At 60.9% G+C, this 21,760-nt stretch overlaps 1 protein-coding gene across 1 annotated transcript in view; it reads right to left on the reverse strand.

Annotated features, from left to right (window-relative positions):
* Window positions 1-993: 993 nt before the first annotated feature.
* The window catches only part of BSN (bassoon presynaptic cytomatrix protein), a gene marked incomplete at both ends in the record, with an annotated part of 85,318 nt that continues 64,551 nt past the window's right edge, over window positions 994-21,760 (reverse strand). The window contains 8 exon segments of the mRNA XM_079713610.1: window positions 994-1,034; window positions 1,292-1,423; window positions 1,974-2,073; window positions 2,201-2,359; window positions 2,362-3,011; window positions 3,343-5,419; window positions 7,663-14,325; window positions 14,773-15,243. Of these exon segments, the coding sequence (XP_079569736.1) occupies window positions 994-1,034; window positions 1,292-1,423; window positions 1,974-2,073; window positions 2,201-2,359; window positions 2,362-3,011; window positions 3,343-5,419; window positions 7,663-14,325; window positions 14,773-15,243 (10,293 nt within the window).

Consider the following 21,760-nt stretch of genomic DNA (forward strand, 5'->3'; position numbering starts at 1 on the left):
TCCACTCTCTCCCTGGGCTGACCTGGTCTGGAGCTGAGACTCCTGTCTGGGTGCCCTCCCTTTCTGCTCCATCCCTTTCCTGTCTGCCTCTCCGCTCATTCTGCTTTTCCACCTCGCAGGTCTTGAACTCAGCCTGTGAAGCCAATTGTATCTTGACGTCACACCAAGGAGTGCTAAGCTCTGCAGGGTTTGAGGACTCCAGCCTCATCTGAATGTCTGGAGCAAAGGCACCAGCACTAGGCCTCAGGGACTGGGCTTTGGCATCAGTGCCCAGTGTACAGGCCCCAAGTTGTGGGGCACGGTTGGCTCTGCCGGGCCCCTTTCCCAAGGTTACTTACCTGAGTCACCTCAGCCAGCTCAGTTGTCTCTGCCTCCCAGGTAGCAGCTGGGCCCATCCTAGCTGAAGGAAGCCCACCAGGTCCCTCCTAGCTCACACTTATAGGAACTGGGTCAGTCTGGTCAGCCAGGCCTTGGCCCTTCACTCCCTCCTCTGCCCCACCCAACCCTAGTCCTGATACTCACTGTTATACGCAGAGTCCAGAGCTGCGCCCAGGCCTCTGACTCCAGAGATTTTTCCACAGCAATGATATCATCTCCCTTCATTTCTTCAAGAGCCTGTGGAGCATTTACAGAGGAGGGCTGGGAGGAGCTGTATCCCAGGGGGACCCACCTACAACCTAATGTCAACTCATAGCTTTAGGAACCCTGTTGGGGGCTAAGGGGTGGTAGAAAAGGACAAAGGGATGTTGGTCTTGGCTTCCCTTTGCTGGGGACCTCTACTGTGTTGGCCCCATGTTGGGACCTCTGTGCACAGGGTCCCTCTTCCTCTTCCTCCTCCCACTCTCATAGGGAAAGGACACTGCAGCTCTGGCCACATCACCCATTACTGAAGACCACATTCCTCCCAGAAGACCCCACAGGACTTAAGAGCCCCGACTCGAGCACCAGGGGAAGGTGGGTACAGGCAGCTCATACTCACCCTGCAGGTCATGGTCACCAGAAGGAGGAGAATTTTTTGCCAAAAGCAGACACAGCTGTGACAGAAAAAGGAGACAGGTGTCAGGAAGTCGGGCTAGGCTCCCTCCTAGTCAAGGCCGTTTGGCACAGTGAAGCCAAGCTCAGCCTAAGGGGCAGGGACTACCCCGAGAACCACTAGGCCGCAGCAGGTGGGCCCTCGGGCTGGCCTGTGCCTGGGTGACTGAGCCCGGAACCATTCCCCAGACCCGACCTCTGCCAGAGTAGGGCCCTGGAGCAGCCATCCACCCTGGACCTGGCTGTAGGTAGTGCGTACCTTCCGTCAGCTTGCCGGCCTGCTCTGCTGCCCCACCAGGGAGAATCTTGGAGAGCACACTCTCCCCGTCGGCACCTGGCTGGCTGGCAGGAGCCCCTGGGGTCCCTCCAGGCTTGGCTCCAGCCTTCATGCCTAAGGGTAAAGAAACCACCATCATAAGCTGTGCTTGGCCTGGCTCTTCAGGGTCTGAGTGGGAGAGCAGCTAAGAGGGAATCTGACCACAGGTACCCTGTGAGGTGGAGGGTGAGGAGGATAGAGAAATAAAGAGAGGAAGGTAAGAGTGGGAAGAAAAGGGGTGGGAGGAAGCAGCAAAAAGGAGGCTGAGGAAGATAAAGAGGGAGAAAGGGAGGAATAGGCAGAGGAAGATGAGAAGGCAGAGGAGAGAAGGGAAGGGGAAGGAAAGGGACAGTAAGAATCCATGGTCCTGGCCCTGTGATCACCAGCACCTTCGAGGCTCCCTGCCCAGAGCTGCCTGGGCCCTAAGGCCCCAGTGCTGGCGATCCCATTGGCTCATTCTAACCCCAGGCTCCTTTCTGTTGGGGAGGCCTGCAGTGCACTGGGCACCTTCTCAGAGAGCAGTGAAGGCACGCAGTGCAGGGGAGCTCAGGGTGCCAGTCAGCACAGGGAGAGGGCAGCCCAGGTACTCTTGGTCATAGCCAAGGGCGTCCAAAGGCAGGCTCACCTGCAGGTCCAGGTCCTGGTGATGGCTGGGCCTGAGGAAGTTTCCCCTGCTGGGGTGCTTTGGCAGTCCCTTTAGAGCCGTTCGCCTGCTCTGCCCGCGGCTGCAACAGAGAACCCATAGCTGAGCTACCATGCGTCAACTCTGCCCAGCCTGGAACCAAGGGGCTGTCCAAGCTGCAGTCCCAGCATCCACCCTGGGGAGGATCCACGTACTGGAGCCCTACTTACTGGTCCTGATGGCTGGGGGCCTGTGGCTGTCAAGGGCCCTGGCTGGGGCTTCCCTGCTGGCTGGCTGGCAGCGGGGGCCGGACCCCGGGCAGCTGGCTGGCCCTGCTGCTGCAGGCGGGCCTGCGAAGGGGCCTGCTGCAGAGGCTGTAGCCCGAGACCTGTTGCTGCTGCTGCTGCTGCTGCTGCTGCTGCTGCTGTGTCTGCGGCTGGCGCGATGCTGTTGCTGAGGGCGTCTGCCTGGATGGAGGCGGCTGTGACTGCTGTGGACCTGGAGCTGCCTGCCGACCTTGCGGCTGCAGCTGGGGTTCTGGCTTTGGCTGCAGTGCAGCGGGCCCTGAGTGGGCCTGCCGGGAGCCCTTCTTGCTCTCAGAGGCATGATGGTACGCTGATGGAACACGGGATGGCTGTGAATATTCACCGGAGCTGGGGTACCCAGGCTGACCCTTCTTCTGCACGGTCGGGACAGGGCCGGGCTGAGGGTGAGGCCGGGCCTCATGGCGACTCAGGTCTCGAACGTGTGGTTTGGCAGCACGCCGGCCCAGCTCCTCGCCAGTGTGGCGGCCTGAGTGCCGCCCGTGGTCACCATGGTGTCGGTGTTCCTTGGCTGAGGCATGGCGGCCTGGGCCACCCTCATCGTGTGGCCACAGGCCCTCCTCGGGGGGCTCATCGTAGTCGTGGTAGCCGTGCCTGGCAGGGCCTCGCTTCTGGGAGGAGGAGGAGACTGCGTGGCCCCCGTGGTGCCTGAACCGGTCAGAGCGGGCATCCCGGGGCTTATCAAACCAGTCTGTCTCCTCCTGGCCCAGGTGATACGCTTCAGGGACCAAAAACAGAACACCATCAACCCCCGGGCTGGCCGCAGTGGGAGGCCCAGCTGAAGCCATGCAAGGAAAACAGAGGGTGGGCGCCACAGCCACAAGCGTAATGCCAGGCCCCAGCCCCCTCCCACAACTGGGCCAGGGAGCGGGTGCAGCAGGCAGGAAGGGCAGCCTGCAGCAGGGCCCACTGGGTGAGGCGCCAGGCCAGGCCCACTGGGTGAGGCGCCAGGCCAGCCCCACTGAGACATCTCAGGGCTCAGGGCCCCATGGGCGGGCAGGCCCCCCAGGTGCTGACCATCTGCAGAAATCACCCCCAGCTGCCATTACCTTCGCTGTCGGAAACTACGCAGTGAGAATCATCCAGGATGTAGTCCTCCTCACACTTATGCGCGTGGGCCCGCGGTCCATCCTTGACATGCTCCTGGACGTCAGGCATGGAGTGGCTGGAGCAGAACTGTGGGCAGGTGTCCCCCGGGGGGAGGGTGCCCCCAGCAGGGCGGGGCCGCCCCAAAGGGCTGACGGGGCTCTCCTCTTCAGAGGCCTGGCTCCGCATGGGGGGCCGGGGCCGGCCATGGGCCATGCTCAGAGATGAGGGCTTGGGGCCCGCTTTTTGAAGTCGCTCCACAGCCTCCCATTCCCGCTCGTATCCCTTGGCCCGGCCACTGACGTCATGGCTGGAGAGCTTCTCCCCGCTGTATGCAGATGCCACCCGGGACCGGCTGCTCCCACTGTACACGCGGTCATCCTCCTCCACTGGGTCCCGGCTGGACACCCCATAGTACCTCTGCTGCTCATACACATTCTTCTTGAGCCCATAGGTGATTTCGTCCTGGAACTTCCTGCCCCGAGAGGCCAGGCTGCTGCTGACTGCAGGGGAGGGGTAGGAGGCCAGGTCTGACTCTACATCCTTGGCCTCTTCGATAGGTGAGAACTTGGAGATCTTTTGCTCCATGCCCTGCTTACGGTGCTTGCTGCGCTTTGAGGAGACGGCAGCCGGGGCCAGGCTCTTGGAGGGATGCTTGGGCCCCACGGGGCCTGGGCTATACTTCTCTGCTCGAGCCCCGTGTCTGTAGTCACTGTCACTGTAATAGTGGGTGCTGGCTAGTCGGCCATTGCTCTCCACGCTCCTGTGATGGCCGCTCTTCCCACGGGGGTCGTAGGAGTCCTCCTCGGATTCTTCCTCCCCTCTGGTATAGCAGCAGGGCAGTGTGGGCCCCTCAAGGACACCTGGTTCTCCTGGCTCTTTCCCTGGACGCCCACTGCTGCTCGGCCCCAGGGGCTCCAGCCTCTGGCTGTCAGGGGCAGTGGAAGCACTGTCCTTGGTCAGCTCACTGATGTCGTCAATCATCACATAGTTCCGAGGAACATTCTGCTCCAGGCTGGTGTAGTGTGAGTCAGAGGGGTGGGTGGGGGCTGGGCTCGGGCTCACACCACTACGGTCACTGGCCCGCGGCAGCTCAGGGGCCTTTCCTTGTTCATAGCTGCTGCTTACTCCTGGGCCACTATAGCTGGTTTCAGACGAGGCTGCAGACATGGTCACGACAGGGCTGGCGATCACCTCATAGTTGGTGGGCACCTTCTGCTCCAAGTCGGCTAGTGATGTCTGGCGTGGCTTCTGGTGGGGGGCACGGCTGTCAGTCGGGACTGGGTAAAGGGTGCTCTGTGTGGTTGGCATGGGTGTTTGGGCTGTATAATGGCCTGTGGGACGGAAAGCCTGCTGGCTTGGCAGGCCAGGCTCAGCAGGGTAACTGGTGCCGGGAGGAAAGGCAGGTGCTGGGTACGTGCTGGGGCCAGGGTAGGTGGGTGCCTGGTGGGCTGGGAATCCATTCTGTGTTGGCCCACCGCTGCCTGCAGCGTACTGTGGCGCCGGAGGTGGGAACCGGGGTTGCTGGAAAGCAGTGGGGCCGGAGGGAGTGGCAGGAGCAGCGGCAGTGACAGGGAAGTCTGCATACTGGCCAGCCGGAGTGGCACAGCCCTGGAGCCGCAGCTGGTTGAGCTCACTGTCTGACAGGTAGTCGCGATGCTCACTGAGACCACGCAAGGGCGGGTAGTCACGGCCACCTCGGTCTCTGGCCAAAGACTCTTTGCGCTGGGTGATGCCCAGCTCCAGGTACTTGAGCTTGGCGTCAATCTCCTTCTCCTCCTCATCCAGCTCTGCCTGCTTCTTGCGCAGCTTGGTGGACTCGTGCTCCACCAGCCGCAGGTCCCGGTCCAGCTCCCGGAGCAGGCTGGCCTTGGTGGCAGGGACAGCGGTGGGCCCCACCAGCCCACGCTGCTGCAGGCTGGCCGCATACAGCTGTGGGGGAGCCTGGCCAGCCAGGGGCAGGTGAGCCTCCTCTGGAGGGGGGCTAGGCAGTGTCCGCTTCACCTTGCGGACCAGGCCGTTGGGTGGCAGCGCCGACACCTGAGACAGAGGGAAGGGCGGGCAGCACTGAGACCCAAGGTGTGGGTGGCCTGGCAGGGCACAGGGTAGAAGAGCCCTGGCCTGGGCTGGGGTAGGGGCTGGGCTCCACTGTCAGTGCCCCGATTCACCAGGCAGCCTTGAGGCCTGCCCTGCCCACCCACTGGCCTTGGAGGGAGGGCCTGTGATCATCTTACAGGCCTTCTCCTTCCCAGACCTCGGGGCAGTGGGACGGGAGGAAGCAGCAGATGCCCCTCTGTGCTGGTGTCTAATACTGGCCTGGCACACAGCCTGTCTCCAACAGGCTTGCCACCCTCCGCCTCCCACTGAGGGTACTGAGATGAGGAGAGTACAGGTCTGGCTCTGGGTTTGGGTCCTAGCAGCTGGCAGGGGCCAAGGGCAGTGGAGGGCCATGGACAGGAGTGGAGTGGGTCCTGGGGCCACCAGGTTCCCTAGAGGATCATGGCAGGGGGCGCATGCTGACTGGATGTCAGGTGCTGCAGGCTCCGAGTCTTTTCTGCCTCCTGCCCTCCTCCTCTCTAAAGTAAAATGCAATTCAGCCGCCTGTCCGCTCTCCTCCTCCCGCGGCCCTGTACCACCCTCTGTCAAACTGTGCCCTCGGGCTGGCCCCAGCTCCCTCCACATCCGTCAGCCCACCGCTCTCTGAGGCTGCCAGACTCCTCTAGGGCCTCTCCAGCCCTATCTCTGGCTACCTGGCTTCCCAGTCAGGGCTCCCTAACATGTTCTCCAGGGGGTCCTCCTCACCTGCCCGAGGCTCCACATTGCCTCAAGGTCCACATTGCCAGAAGCTTTGTCCTGGGTCCTCCCATTGTCTCTAGCTCCCAGGCCTCTGGGTTTTATGGACCACCCAAATCCCCTAAACACACTGGGGACTGACATCAGGCTTCTTACTTTTTACCTTGCCAAGAAACTACATAAAAGCCTCCCACCTACTTTCACCATATGTCGTAAAGGAAATGATAATGTGTCCCCAAACCTCAGGACGAAGGGTGGCCTTTGATGGAATGGAATAAATTTCCCTCCTTGAACTCCTCACTTTGTTGTCTGTCTTTTGTCATTTGGTCTCACACCATGAGTGCTCATGGTGGCGTGGCCCCCCCATGACCAGCCCATGGGACCTCTGTGCCGACCCTAACATGGAGCCAAGACCACCTGCCTCTCTGACGTGCCTTCCCTGCCAACCCAGACTCCTGATCCCACCCCCACCCCTCTGGCCTGCATACCCCAGGGTTCTCCACAACCCAGACTCACCTCCACAACCCCACCCCGAGGCCTCAACGTCTCTCCTCTCTGCATCACACTCAGAAAACGGATAAATACACCTCCCAATGCCTCTGGCTCCTAGGCGCTCTCCCCAGGGCCACTGTGCAGTCACTTCCTTCAGTCCATCTGCCCATATTCTGCCTAGGAAACTTTCTAAGATACCCATCTTATCTTGTCTCACCTGCCTGAAACATCCAGAAGTTCCAAGGGCCTTTGAGAAAATCCCAACCCCCTCTTGGCCTGGCACTCAAAGTCCTTGGTGTCAGTCCCTTGCAACCCCCATCTTCCTAACATGCCGGCCACCTCTCACAGTCCTGGGACATCATTGGCAACTAAAGCCACAGACGAGGGTAAGTTTAGACTCCAGGAGCCCCTATCTAGGGCAGCAGACAGGTGTGTAAACAGATTTGCTGAGGGCCAGATAGGGGCATGGGACAAGGTGAGGCAGAGAGCACGCTGCAGCCCACTGGAATGGGCCTTGAATGGTAGTCCAAAGGGCTTTGGCTTCCTGTGGGGCAAGGGAGCCAGGCCGGGGCTGGGGAGTGGGGAGCAGCCCAGCCAGGTCGGTGCTATGGTTTTCTCAGGAAACATCCAAAGAGATTTGGAGTAGGAGGGGCCCAGGCTGGAGGGGAGAGCTGAGGAGGCCTCAAGGGGGAGGTGGCAGGGACTGGACTAGATACGGGCTGTGAAGAGGCAGTGCTAGGGTGAGGTTGAAGTTTCTAGCAGGGTCTGGATGGCCGTGGGGGCCCAAGTGTGAGTGTGTTTTGCCCAGGATATCCTTGCTGGGCTGCGGGCTCCACCAGATGTGCATCGAGATGTGCATCCATTCCTCAACTCCTAGCTCTGGGCCTCTGGAGCTGGAGGTGACTTCACCCCCACCCCAGGAGACGCCCCTCCCTGTGGGGCCCCCCAGGCTAGGCAGAGACCCCTGTCCCACCCTGGACCAGCCCCTGTGCCCATACCTGGCTACCCAGTCCCCCCTGGTGCTGGTAGAGGGAGAACCTCTCTTTGGCAGACTCCTCGGCGGTGGGGCTGAGGGGCTTAGGGTCAGACAGGGACCGCTGCAGGGTCTTCATGGGGCGCGGCAGCGTCTGCTGGCGGAGAGCGCTGTCAGCCGTGAAGTGCTTCTGGGGACTCACGTGAGCCTTGTTCAGCCTCTCACTGGAAGCAAAGGAGGTGTCCAGGAGCCGGTGTGGGGACAGGGGTGAGACTGGTGAGTAGAGGACCTGGGGGGACTTGGGAGGCTGGCGGCTCACAAGCTGTGAGAGAGACTCCGGGGGCAGGTGGGCCTGGTATCCAATCTCCAAGGGATCCGGCTTCTTTTTTTCGAATCTGCCCAGGGGCCCTGGGGTGACGATCTGGATGCCAGGCAGGTAGGGGCTGATGGCAGTTGGCCCGACAAGCTGCGGCCCGGCCACACCCTGGGCCTGCCCATCCGGCTCCGTCTGGCAGGCCAGGCTCTCCCCACGCCCAGTCTTCTCTGGCGCCGATATGTACCTGACGATCTCCACCTTGGGGTCGGTGGCAGCTGTGATGTGGATGGCTGGAGAGACTCTGGGCAGCTGGTCAGGCTCTGTCTGCACGGAGCAGTCGCTGATGGTCTGGATGCCCACGCTGCTCATGGCCCTCATGGTGGGGGCGGCAGTGGATGATGAGGCAGTAGCATCGTGCTTGCTGTCGGAGCCAGAGTCTGAGTGGCGGGAAAGACGGGACCTGCGGCGGCGCACTGGCTGCTCCCACTCGGCGCTGTCCTCGTCGTCCGTCTGCACGCTGCAGTCAGCACTCCGCCGTGCCCGGCGCCGCCGGGTCAGGAGGTAGCGGCCCTCTCCATCCTCATCATCCGTCTGCACACTGCTGTCTGCAATCCTCCTGACCACATAGGGCTCAGGCCCTGACTCTGGCTCACACACGTCCCGCAGGCGTGGCATGGAGTGCCGCTTCTTGATGCCACTGCGGCCTGCCTCCCACTGCTCCTCAGTCTGCAGTGACATGTCCGAGGCGGAGCTGGGGAGACCCCGGTGCAGCATGGGCTCACGAGGCTGCCCAGGACCCTCAGGCCCAGGCACGGCAATGAAGGCCGCGTGGGTCAGGGGTGGCCAGTACTGGCCATTCTGAGCCAGCTCTGTGGCAGCTGGGGGAGGCCCTCGACCGGGTGCCTCACAGGCCACAGGGAAGGGAGCCTTCTGCCGCTGCTTCTGTTCCTCCAGTTGCTGCTGCAGCTGTTGCTGCAGCTGCTGGATCTGCTCCAGTTGCAAACGCTGCTGTGCTAGCTGCTCCCGCTGCAGGGCGAACTGAGCCTGCCTTTCCTCCTGCTGCTGCTGCAGCACATGGTGCTTGATGGTCTGCAGCTCCTGCAACTCCCGCTGCACCAGCAGCTGCTCTTCCTCGCGGTGCCTCTGCAGCTCCACACGCTCCCGCTCCAGCTCCTCCTGCAGCCGCAGCTGCCGCAGCTTTTCTAACTCCACCCGCTCTCGCTCCAGCTGTAGCAGCTGCTCCTGCTGCTTCCGCTGCCTCTCCTCCTGTGACGCTTCCTCCTTCTCGAGCCTTGGCCGGCTGAGGGCCCCACTGCTGCCCCCAGGAGCAGCATCTACCGGCGGCTTCTGGCCAGCCGCTGCGGCTGGGGCTGGGGCTGGGGCTGGGGCTGGTGCTGGGGCTGCTACAGCCTCCTTGACAGCAGCAGGGGTGGCTGTGGAAAGAGGTTCTTCCCGAGCAGCCCCTGCTGGCAGCTCTGGCCTTGGTGGGCCCCCAGCCCCTGGGGCCTTGGCAGCAGCAGGCTTCCCCAGGTAGACAGGACCCTCAGCAGGTGGAACACTGGAAGCAGTGGGGAATCTACTTGGTACAGGATATCGGTACAGCCCTGTGGGCCCAAGAGGTACCCGGGGGGCAATCATGGGCATGCGTGTCAGGCTGGTGAGTGGCACGGCTGTGACTCCTCCGGATGCATAAGGCCTGTACATGCCACCACGCACCATGGGCCGCAGTACTGAGGCAGGCTGGGTGGTGATGGGCAGTGTTGCAGCAATTGGAGTGTTGATAGTCGAGTAGATCATGCCGTCGGCTGCACGCACAGTGGCTGTTGATGGCAGCAGCTGTCTGATTGCTGTTCCCTGGCCTGCTGTAGGTCTGTACTGGGCCAGGTTCCCAGGACTCGGGTGGCCCTCCGGAAAGGTGGGGTTCCCAAGGAGGCCAGGTCTGAGGGGAGCCAGACCTTGCGGGGCACTGAGGCCCGGCTGGGGCTGATACTGCATGAGGTCGGGGCCACCACCACTGCTGCCACGCCGCCCTCCGTACTGGTCCATGGAGTTGAGGGCAGCACACATACGGCTGATCTCACGGGCCGTGGTGGCGCTGTACTGGGCCAGGCTGGCCTCCTGGAATCCAGCTGCATCTCCCCGTGGGCCATATCTGTGGTCTGAGTAGATGTTTGACACTGAGCTGTAGCGCCGCATGGGAAGCGGGTGAGTCAAAAGGTCTGTGGGATGACGTAGGTCCGTGAATGAACCATACTGCAAGCCCTGCCCAAGGTAGCGTCCATCTGCAAAGCCCAGGCTGTAGGAGTGCTTCAGTGAGCTGAGGTCCATGGCCGAGTCTCGTCCAGGGCCCTGGAAGAGGTGACCAATCCTGTGGGTGTGGTAGTTGAGGCCAGCCTCCGCCAAATTGGTGTCGGACATAGAGGAGTACAGCCTGCCAGGGGGGCCCTGTGGGTAGGGCCTCTGCTCCTCATGGGGCCCAGGCTCCCCGACCACCTGTGCCCGGTAGGTGGGGGCCTCGGGAGGCTCAGTGTCCCGGGGACTGTAGAAGGGGCCGTTGCTTTGGCCGGGTGGGGCAACATCTGCCACACTCTTCTCAGGTGCGCTGGGGGCGGGGTGAAAGGTACCTGTGCAGCTACTGCCAAAGGGGAACTTGTAGACCATATCACAGCACGCCAGCTGGCTCTCAGGCCTCATCCCAGTGAGGTCCAGGGCACCTGCCGGCTCCTCTGGGAGCAGTGTGGTCACAGTGCCTGCTGTGCCTTCTCCCATCTGCACCACCACTGTATGTGGCTTCCTGGCACCTGGCAAGGCGTGTGACTGCAGCTCTGCGGGGATGGCCCGATGGGGTTCAGAACCAGGCTCCGGCACTGGGCCTGACTTGAGGCCAACACTCTGGGCAGTGCCCACCTTAGTGATCAAAACATCCCTTCTGGCCAGAGGTGCCACCTGGTTGGGCAGGTTATACCTGGCAAACTTGGCCTCCCTGGGTCTTCCTCGGGGCCCACCACGGTACGGGGCTGTCTGGACTGCCTGCTCTACCTGCTTGACCTGGGCCAGGCACACGGGGCTACCCGCACCCTGGCCAAAGTCCAGCCGGCTCTGGAAGGGGTCTCCATAGACCACAGGCTGCTTCTGCTGAGCCATGAGCACAGATGAGGCCATGGTGATGCTCACGGTGGTGGCGGTGCTGAGGAAGGCATGGGTCTGCTCCTGGGCATTGAGGTTGATAACCAAAGGCTGTACAGCAGTTGACTGCCGTCCTGGGATTGGATCCAGAGCAAGGCCGTACTTCCTTGCTTCCACAGCAAGAGAGGTCAGGTCCATGCCCTGGTCAGTGAGGATGATGGGCGTGGGCTTGATGGCTGTGCGAAGGTCTACCACGGCACTGCCAGGGGGCCTGGGGCCGGGCTCAACCCTAGACGTTCCAGGGACAGAGGAGATCCGGCACAGGGAGATGTTCTCAGCAGGGAGGGCGCCCCAGCCGTATAGTGCCAGGGGCCCATCTGCACCAGCACTGGCTGCCCGCGGGAAGCCAGGTGGCCCAGGTGGCTCTGGGGGCAGCTGAGGTGTTATCTGGCTGTAGCTGTGGGTGGTGGGCTGGGTGTCAATGGGTGAGCACACTGGGGAGGTGGAGGCACTGGCATGGACCATCTTGGTCTGGCTGGAGGCATCTGACGCCAGTGTGATGACCATAAAGGGGGCATCCTGAGGGGACTGCTGCCGTACCAGGCGAGGCGTGCTGGGTTGGTGTGGCGTCTGTGTGCCCTGAGCCACCGTGGGTGTCGGGGTGGGGGCACCAGGGCTCCGTGGCATGTCCGAGGCAGGGGTCGGGCTTGGCGTCTGTGTAGAGAACTCTGCTGTGGCCCTTGGGCCCAGCTTGCCAGGGGAGAATGTGGGACTCTCTGAGGGAGAAGATGGAGAGAGAGGGGGGCTGGAGCCTGCAAAGTAGGAATATCCCCGGGAGGTCTGCGGGGTGCCACTCTCGCCATCACTCACACTCAGGGGCTTCTCTCTGGCAGCCCGTCCACTGACAGCAGGGCCACGGGGGGCCTGGGGTAGCTCCTCAGTTTGAGACCCATAGTTTGCAGTGGTTGGGCTCTGTCCATAGCTGTGGCCAGTGGAAGAGAGCAAAGGGCTGCGCTCAGAGCCTGTTGGGGAAGTCGGAGTCATGTACCCTCGTGGCAGGCCAGCCAGACAAGGAGCCGCAGCTGTGGAGGCTGGGGTCCCAGGGCCCTGGGCAAAGGTTATGCCTACTTCCTTGGAGGCAGAGCTGGGGGAGGCAGGAGAGCTATGCAGCTTGAGGGGGTCCTGAGGCTCCTTTGCAAAATGCTGAGTAACACGGACATCGGGAATGACTCGGCCCGCACTGCTGTCAGAGGAGGTGGAGGTGGAGAAGGACACAGGGGCAGCGAGCTGGGTAGGACTGGTACCAGGGGTAAGTGGGCCGCCATTTTGTTTCATTGGGTCCATGTACGCACTCTCGGCATTCAGAAACTGCTTCTCCTTCTTCTTGTCCTCAGCAAAGGCCAGGTCCCGTGAGGAGGCCTGATGCATGCGGGCAATGCTTTGTGACGTCTGAAGGATCTCCTGGTACACGGCTGCTCCCAGGCTGGCTGGTGTGCCCTCTGAGGCCGGCTGAGCAGCCCCACCAAAGTCATGGTCTGGGGTGTCCTGGTATTCAAAGGAACCCTGGCCCCGGGGGCCTACGGGCTGAGAGGGGCCACCATGGGGCCCACGGCACCCTGCTGCCTGGCCTTGTTGCCGCTGGAGCAGCTCGGCCTTCCGCATCATCTCCTCGTAGGCCTCCTCAGCGCTCTTGAGGGGCCGGCCGGAACTGGGAGTGGTGGTGCTGCCCAAGGGTGTCTCGGTTGGAGAGTAGAGGGACATGAAGGTGGGCAGGTTGTACTCACTGCCTGACTTGTAGAGCCGAGGGGGGCCACCATCCAGGGCTTCAGCCTCCGAGTCAAGGGAGGGTGAGGGCGAGTATTCAGAGCAGGAGGAACGATGTAGCTCCTCCATCTCGGCTGCCTGCCTCAGCTCCTCTGTGGGGGAGGCATCCTCAATGGGTGACAGGTTGCTGGGGGGGGTCTTGGAGCGCTCACGCCGCCGCTGGGCCCGCAGCTCCTCCTTGTCACGCCGCGTCTTGCGGGCCGTGCTGCGGATGCGCTGCTGCTCCACCTCCCGCATCTTCTCCTGCTCACGCAGCAGCTCCTCCTCTTCCCGCAGCTCCTCCTCCTCTGAGGAGTCCTCGATGGTGGGCAGCAGGGGCCCATGCGAGCGGTGCCGGGCCTTGCGCTGCTGCTTGGCTTCTTCCAGCCGCTGCCGGCGGCTGGGGCTGCTGTCGCTGTCCTCCTCCAGTGAGGACAGGGAGGTGGGCGAGGTGCCCGAGGTGTAGCTGGGCGTGGAGGCCGGCAGTGTGGAGGAGTGCTCCCCGCGGGAGCGGTCCTCAGGCGAGCCCGTCAGGCTCTCCATCTCCAGCTCGGGCTCCCGGTCCAGGCTGGGGTCGGGGCCTTGGCCCAGGTCCAGCTCATGGCTGTAGCTGCCCGTGCTATTGAGCTCGATGGTCTTGAAGCGGCGGAGCCCGCCCTGCAGAGCCCCAGTGCCGTCTGCGGCCTCTGCTGGGCCTCCCTCGGAAAGCAGCTCCTCATAGCCCGTGGTGGCGTTGTGGGGCAGGCGCCTCTTGGGCAGCGCTCCTGGCTCTTGGCTAGGCTCGGGCCTGGGCCGGGGGCTGCCCTTCTGGGAGCCATGTTTGACCGGGCCGTGCCTGGTGGGGGCAGCGTCATCCTCCTCCAGGTTGTCTTCTTCGGCACTCATCTCCAGGATCTGCCGCCTCATGAACTCCTCATCAGTCAGTTCTGCTGCCCGGGATGGGGGCTGGGGCGGAAGAGGGGACAGGCCACCCTCACTGCTGTCCTCCACGTAGTCGTGCCTCAGCTGGCTGCCGAAGTCGTCTGAGGACTCAGCCGTGTCCTGCTGCTCCCTCCGGCGCCCCCACTCCAGAGAGTCTTCTTCCTCCAGGATACCCTCCAGCTCCTCATCCGAGTTGAAGGCCTCGGGCATGATGGACAAGGAGTGGGGCCGCCGCTTCTGCTCCTCACCACTGCCGTAGGGTGGCTTGCTCCCCTCACCACTGGGGGCCGGGCCCTGGGCCTCCAGCGAAGGTCTCATGCTGCTCCCCACCTTGTGGAGCTCAGAGGGGCTGCGCGGGCGTGGCCCTGTCGCCCCTGCACTGTCCAGCTGTTCCACCTCCTGCTGCACAATGCCTGTGATCTCACTCTGGGAGCTGGAGACACCATCGGAGGAATAGCCTGTGTCGCTGAGGCTCTGCGGGCTCCGAGACAGGTCCTGAGAGTAAGGCTTGCCCACCGGCTCCTGCAGCAGGGTGAGAAGCAGACACTGACTCCCCAGGGTAGATGGCTCGTGGGGGGAGTCCAGCCCTCTCCATCAACCCAGGGCCCTGGGGAAGGGTACCTCCACCTCCCGGGGGATCAGGGCCCACCACCCACTCCATTGCTCTGGTCTTGAATAACTTGCAGGTTCCATGTCAAACCCCAAGCAGCCCTAGGTTCTCAAAGAGAAATTTTACTAAATCTACTGGTAACAGGACCCAGCAAAGCATCCAATAAGGTGTCAGACACAGGATCGGCCCAGAACTCACAGGCTCTAGGCCCTCTAGGGCCTCATCTAGGCATCCCTGCTGTCCTCTGTGGCCCCAAAGGGCCTGTCCCAGGTCTACATCCCAGTCCCGCAGGGAGCTAAGCCCTTCTCTAGATTGCCCTGCCTGAAAGCTAGGATCCCTGGGAAGTAAATGAGACTGACCTCCGCCTCCCCACCCTTGGGGGCTTCTGGAACCCCCGCCTTGACGACGGGGGCGGCAGGTTCAGTCCTCCGCACCCCAGCCTTTGCTTTAGAAGTCCCAGGGGGCAGGGTAGTCTCTGGAGGTGGCTTCGGCACCAGCTCAGCTTTAGCTGGGACTCCTGTCTTCTTTTCCTGGGCACTGCTCGGGGTCCTGATGGGTTCAGAAGCCCTGAGGGGCTTGGCTTGGGGACTGGCCTTGGTAGGAAGGGGACTGGCCTTGGTGGGCAGGGGACTGGCCTTGGCAGGCGGGGGGCCTGATGGCTGGCCCAGCCCCGGTGGCCCTTTCTGCTTCGGAGGGGCTGTTCCAGCTGCACGCTGAGGGGCCCCTACAGGGGGCTGCTGTGAGGTGGGCAGGGTCAGTGGGGTCGGCTCTCCCAGGCTGCCCTCCAGCAGCCGCTTAGTTTGGCAGTTCAGACAGAGCCACTCTGTTTTCTGTAAGGAAACGAGAGAGGAGGGGTTTGATGAAAATCACAGACACTGAAGTACTCAAAGATTATTCCTGTGACTATTTCTGTAAACTTAAGGAGGAGAAAATCTCCCAAAGCATGACACTAAAGGCACGAGGAGAAAAAGACTGATAGGCTTGTTGCCCCCAAATGACAGACGCCCCATCCTTTAGATGCATATGTAGAGTTAAAAAGACAAACCCAAAGGAAGGGTCGCTTCCTTACCCCATAGAGAGCTTTTCACTTGGCCTGAAAAGGAGGAGAACCTGTATGAGAGGGGAGGCTACAAAAGTAGCACAGTGTCTGGAGAAGAGGGGGCGCTGGGGACTCACCCCCAGGGTGTGAACAGTAAACAGCTTCTGGGAGGGGTGAGAGCCCCCGCAGACCAGGAACAGCATCAGGCAAGGACCATCTCCCAGAGGCACTGCCCCGCCCCAGCCTCCTAGGTCTCAGGCCTCAGATACCATCCTTCTCCACCCCCAAGTAAGGGCTGTGCTGGGAGGGTGGGGCCAGGGGAGGCTGTCTGGGGGAAGCCCTGCTTGGGTGGGGGATGGAGCTGAGCAGTCCCCTCTGTTCACACCCCCCAGCCCAAGTCACCCTGTCTTAGGCCAGCAAAGACGCCTGGGCGAAAGCCTCCTCCTGCTCCCCCGGCCTCTGGGCTGTTCTTCCGACGGGACCTGTGTGTGCCAGCCCTTGGGCCAGGGGCCCTGCTTCCTCCAGAGTTGGGCTGGGGTCAAATTCTCAACCATCAGTCCACCAGTTTCAGGATTACCCTCTCTGTGTCAGTCTAAGTGCTGGGGACTGGAGACACAGCCATGACTAAGATGGACACACAGGCTGGCATGCAGCCTTCTTGGAACCCAGAGCCCCAAAGAGGTCATTCTGAGTATGACATGGGCATCAATGGTGAATTTCCCAGAACACCAGAAACCAAGTCTAACCCCCCAGGTCCCACTGTCTGCACAGGGAGAGGGTCGAGCATCCCAAGCCCTGAGTGGGTGATTTCTGTAGCAGGTCAGAAGCTGGCAGGAGCATGTCTCCCAGGAGCCTCCTCCAGGGTCAGGGCTCCTCCTTGGCAAGACTTGAGGCCCTGTCCTGGCCCACGAGGGAGGGTTGGGAGGGGAATAAGAGTAACAGCACACACCTGTGCCTGCTCTCGTCCCAGGGATGCAGAGCCTCGGCACCCCTACTGTCCTACTGTTGCACATCGGGGTGCCAAGACACTCAGGCTCCCACCAGCAGCTTGACCACTAGGATGGGGTATCAGGGGAACCAGAGGACACAGAACTACAAGGTCAAAGAGCCAGGGACAGGGCAAAGAGGTGGCCCTTGGCCCTCACCAGCACAAAGTGGGCCAGCATCCTCAGCACCCTTACCACACACACTGCCCCTGGGCCCAGGTCAGACCCTAGCTCACCTGGCAGAGCCTTGGAAGCATGGTACCTCCAGGATGCCTGCCCTCAGCCTGGCATCCACAGGCCACCATGACAAGTACCGTATCAATGATTCTGCCCTGATTTCCTGCCCACAAAGCTACACACCACATCTCTGTCCTGGGCCCCAGCAGAGACCAGGTCAGGTGGGTGGCAGGGCCTTGGTGTTGATTGAGGGATAGGTCTGCTCCACAAGCTTGTTACTCAGGGCCTTGAGACTGCTTCCCTGAGACTGGAGCTCCAACTCTGCCTCGAGGTCCAATTCCACACAGGTCCTGAGCAGAGGGGCTCAGCTATGGAGCGGGACCCTTCAGAGATCCTGCAGGTACTCACCCTGTTCCTTGTAGGGCCTGGCTCTAGCACCACTGCTGACTCCCCTGGACCTTATCTGATGCTCTGTGTATCCCCCATACAAACTCCTATGAAGCAATGGGTGCTGGCCACTTGCTGGGCCTTGGGCTCACTTGGTGCCTAGGGAGAGTGCTGGATAGGCTGAGCCACGAATCCCATCCACGTTCCCCCAGCACCACCTGAGGTCACAGTGGAACTCCCTCCATGTCAGAGAGGACTGTAAGGTGGCAAAATGATCCTAGAGAAGTGGGAGGGGTGTTAGCAAAGGCCCAGAGAGAGTTCTGGAAATGAGCGAACAGCCCCTTCCCTAGCCCCAGGATCAACATGATGGGGTTAGGATCTGGGCCTAGACAGGGAGCTGGCCCAAGGCAACACTGCCCTGACTCCACCTTGGGTCCATGCACACAGCCATCCAGGTTAGGCCTCTGAAGGTTCTGTCATCTACTTTGGCTCACCTTGCTGGCTTGGCAAACCTCTGACCTCCACCTCTGGCCTGTAGACCCCACCCCAGAAGTAACAGTCCAAATGAAGCAAGGGCACCTTGGAAGGGTGGCCTGGATGGAGGTGACAGACCTAATGCCAAGAGCTCAGAGGCAGCCCCTGCAGTGGCCTGCTTACCTGAGCCCAGAGGCCCAGCCCTCAGCAGAGCATGTCAACTGTGGTCACATGCTCCCCGGGGTTTCGTTCCTTCCCACGCTTACTCACAGAGGCAGCCAGGCTGCAGAAGGGGCTGCCCAGCTGGCCCTCTTGCTCCTGGCTCTGCTATAGCAGGCAGTGAGGGAAGGAGGGAGGAAGGGAGGGCAGGCAGGAGGAGGCATGTGAGGTAAGAGCTAAAAATAAACAGCTGAACTGGCTGCTGGAGGCCCTTCCCCAGCCCTCTGGGGGTGGTGGGAGAAGGGTACAGGGCATTGGGGCCACTAGAGGTGGAGCCAGGGGAGACCTGGCCAAGGATGGGGATGGGATGGGAGGCAGGCTGTGCCTGGGGGCTGGAATGCAGCTGCAAACTGAGGCCCTGACTCCTTTATTCACGTTGCTCTCATCTCTGCCCCTCACTTCATGCCCCCACCCCCACCCCGCTCCTTCATTCCCTGTTCATGCATTCCCTCTCCCCGTTTAGTGTTTACCCCCCTCATTCAATCATTCACTTGCACGTTCTCTCTCATACTCTCCCTCATCCAGCCCCAGCCCTTGGGGAGCTGCTGCTCACTTGCCCCTTTTCCTATCCCCTTTGACAAGTGGGCAGGGGACGATCTGGGACCTGGGGATGGACATGGGAGGCTCTGATGACCACTTCTGCCTTGCCTCCCTCTGTCCAGTTCCTTTCTGGGGGCAGGAAGGTAGGAATCCTCCAAAGGCTATCGCCACCTAATAACGGTGGGAGGCGTAGATGTGCATACCTTCAGATGGAGCTAGGTGGGTTCGGGGTGAGGCAGGGGAAGTGAGTTATCTGAGAGAGTTGGTAGGGTACCCCACAGGCAGGTGAGACCTGCTATCTTCCGGAATCACTGGCTGCTGTACCTCATGGGCCAAGAGAGCCCAGTGAGGCTGCATTGGAAGCTGGGCATCCTCCCTGCACTGTCTGACACAGCCTGAATGACCCTGCAGAACACAGTCCCTCTGCACGTGGAGCTGGCCTAGGTGTCCATCTGGTTACAGCGACACCGGACTGGCTGCCTAGCCCAACATACCCCCAGCCCCACTGCCAGACCAGGGGCAGTGGACGAGAACTCCTGAGAAAAGGATGCCCAGAGGTTAAAAATAAAAGAGCCCAAGACTTGCACACTGGACCACAGGCATGGCCATCGCTGGTGCTTCTGTTCCTCTCTGGACTCTTGCCCTGCTCTTCCCTGTCCCCAGACATGCGTAGGCTCCCCTTTTTGGGACCTCTGCCTCCGATAAGAGGAATCCTCCCTGATATCCCCAACGTTTGCCTTTATGGTTGGGCTGTGCTCTCCTCATGCTCCAGCACCAAATGTGTCCATTCCCTGTGGCCATCCCTCATGAGACGAGGAACTTGCACTGGCCACGGGGTCAATTCATACCCAGGTAGTAGGGGCTGGTGGGGACTCTTTCTTTCCTGTACAGAGACCCTCTTTTAGGACACTCTGGTTCCAATCTCCTGGCTCAAGGGCTGACTGTGTGTTGGACCTCGCACAAGTATCTGAAGTATGGCATCTCACCTGGTTCTCACAGAAACCTAAGAGGGAGAACTATGGCCCCCAATTCCACAAGGGAGGAAACAGGTCTCCCTGAGATCACTACCCAACAGGCAGACTGAAGCAGGTCTAGAGCAGAGGCAGCCCCCACCCCAAATAGGCCCAGCCCGTCCCACACATCACAGGTGCCAGGTCCTTTGCCCAGGGAGGCCTGACTTCTCAAGGCCACGGCTGGTATTTTGGCAATTATAATAAGATAAGAAACGGGCAGTGTTACTGTAACAACTCCAACTCCACTAATTTCTTCACAAACTCTATTTTGAACCGAAAGCCAATTAAAAATTAAGCCAGAGGGTACTATAATCTTTCAAAAAGATAAATAGATAAAAAATTTGGAATCAACAACTGTTAATCATGAAATGACTCACATTTTACAGCACTATGGTTAATTTTTCAGAGAAAATTTCAAAGGGAAAAGGGATCTAGTCTTATTGCCTCCTCCATTGTATGCTCTGGACTCCTTCTTGAGAAAGAAGGTAAAAAGGTTTTTACAGCTCAGAGAGTTGGGGTAATTCCCACCCTGGCAGCCCAGACAGGTGGCTCCAGCCACAGGTGGAGCCACGGCAGGTCTAGCAGGCCTGGGGGGGAGCTGGCCCTCCCTCAGGCCCCCAGCCTGCATGCAGACATGCCTCATGCTGTGCACAGAGACAGCCAGATGGAGAGAGACAGCCAAGGCAGACCTACCCCTCCACCACCCTCCCAAGGCAGGATGTGTCTGGGCCACCTGCTGAAAAATCAGGAGCCTCTTACCAAGAACACACAGGGAAACACAAAATTGCTCTAAATGCCAAGTGGCCATTCACTGAGATGGGACCAAAGATGGCCCATGGCCTGGTTAAGAGCCTTAGCTGGGAAGGGCAGGGGAGGGGGACACACCAAGCACCAGCCCTTCCCCACCAGCCTCTTGGAAGACCCAAGGCAGGCAGAGCCGGGAGAAAGTTCTGATCATTGTCTGGGTGAGGGAGGACAAGGGCTTGGAGTAGGGCCGTGGCTGCAGGGATGGAAAGAAGAGGCCAGGGTCTAGTGCCAGTGGGAAGGCAGAGCCAGCAGGGCTTTGTTCATGGAATGGATGCTGAGGTGAGACAGGGGGAGCTGAGGATGACCCCAGGCTGCCAGCTTGCACCTCTGATGGATGATGGTGGCACAGTCTCATGGTGGGAACCACGGGAGGGGGCATGATGGCTGCCCATCCACACTTTCCCCAGGAGCAGCCACAGGCCCTCTGGGGATAGCAGCATTAACAAGCAGAGCCATGAGGAGAAAGGAGTCAGAGAAGCTGGGCCATCTTCTGACTACTGTTAGGAGCAGGAGGTGCGGGTAGGGAAGATCTAGGACCAGGACGCCCAGCAGCTTTGCCATCAGGCCCATGGAACCCACAGATCCTGTGGAGGCAAGGGTGGCCCTGGCCAAGGAGGTGGCAGTGGGGCAGGACATGGAGGGACTGGGGCAAGGGGCAACGCTAGCTACCGAGGGGCAGAAGCTCCAGGGTCCAGGGAGGCAACAATCAAGCCTCTAATGAGGGGCTGAGATCAGAATCCAGACCGCTCACCCAGAGTCGGCATGCGACTGAGACACTCCTGTTTGGGCAGAATCAGCATTTCCCCTGGCCTGGCCCAGAGGGCGCTGAAAGGAACTGTCAGGAACATTTATACTCCTGGACAGAGACAGTTTTCCCCTCCTCTCTGCACATCCTGCTTAATGAGGAAATGTGGGCCCAGAGGTCCCTCAGGGACAAGGGTCCTCCAGGCTGGGCCAGCTCAACAGTCCAACAGGGCTCAGTGTCAGGCTGTCCCACCCAGCAGTGGGTGTGTGCCTGGCTCTGGACTGGAGCTCCTCTGGCCCTGCGGTGACCCCTTGGTGCCCCCTCACCTCTCTGGGCAGCCAGGCCAGCCATCCTCCAGTGAGCCAATGGACCTAGGGTTTGGGGAGGTGGCAGTGAGGACCTGGAGGGCATCACATGAGGTATCACATGAGGAGGTCACTCGTCTTGCTTAGGCCGCCCCTCCCTGTATGTTGGAAAATATGGCCTGTGGCGGCCAAAGCAGTCTTCCTTATCACAGTGGGCTGCTCCCATGGAGGCTTGGCCCAAGGCAAGTCACAACAAGGCGCCACAGAGACCATGACTACACCACACACTCCTCTGTTGTCTCTGGGCCAGCGGTGGTCTGCACTCCACACTCTGCCCAACCATCAGTCACATATGGCTTAGCCCAGGGGCCCCAAGACTCAGGTGGCTACCGTGTGCAGGAGGAGTGGGCTTGGCTTTACAACTCCTGATATGACACAGCTGGAGACACATCCACCTGCCAAGATGAGCCAATCACAGACCGCAAAGGCACACACGGAAGGGGACACACCCAGCTATGGGCAAGGCAGCCAAGGTAGGGTTCACATGGATGGCCCTGGGCAGCGTGGAGTAGGTGAGGGCAGGGGCAGTAGCAGCCTTCCGGCCAGGGTACCTCCGCACCTTCTCAACCTCCCAGGCTGGGCTCCAAGCTTCAAG

Source organism: Hyperoodon ampullatus, assembly GCF_949752795.1.
Source record: "Hyperoodon ampullatus genome assembly, chromosome: 10".
Classification (NCBI taxonomy): Eukaryota; Metazoa; Chordata; class Mammalia; order Artiodactyla; family Ziphiidae; genus Hyperoodon; species Hyperoodon ampullatus.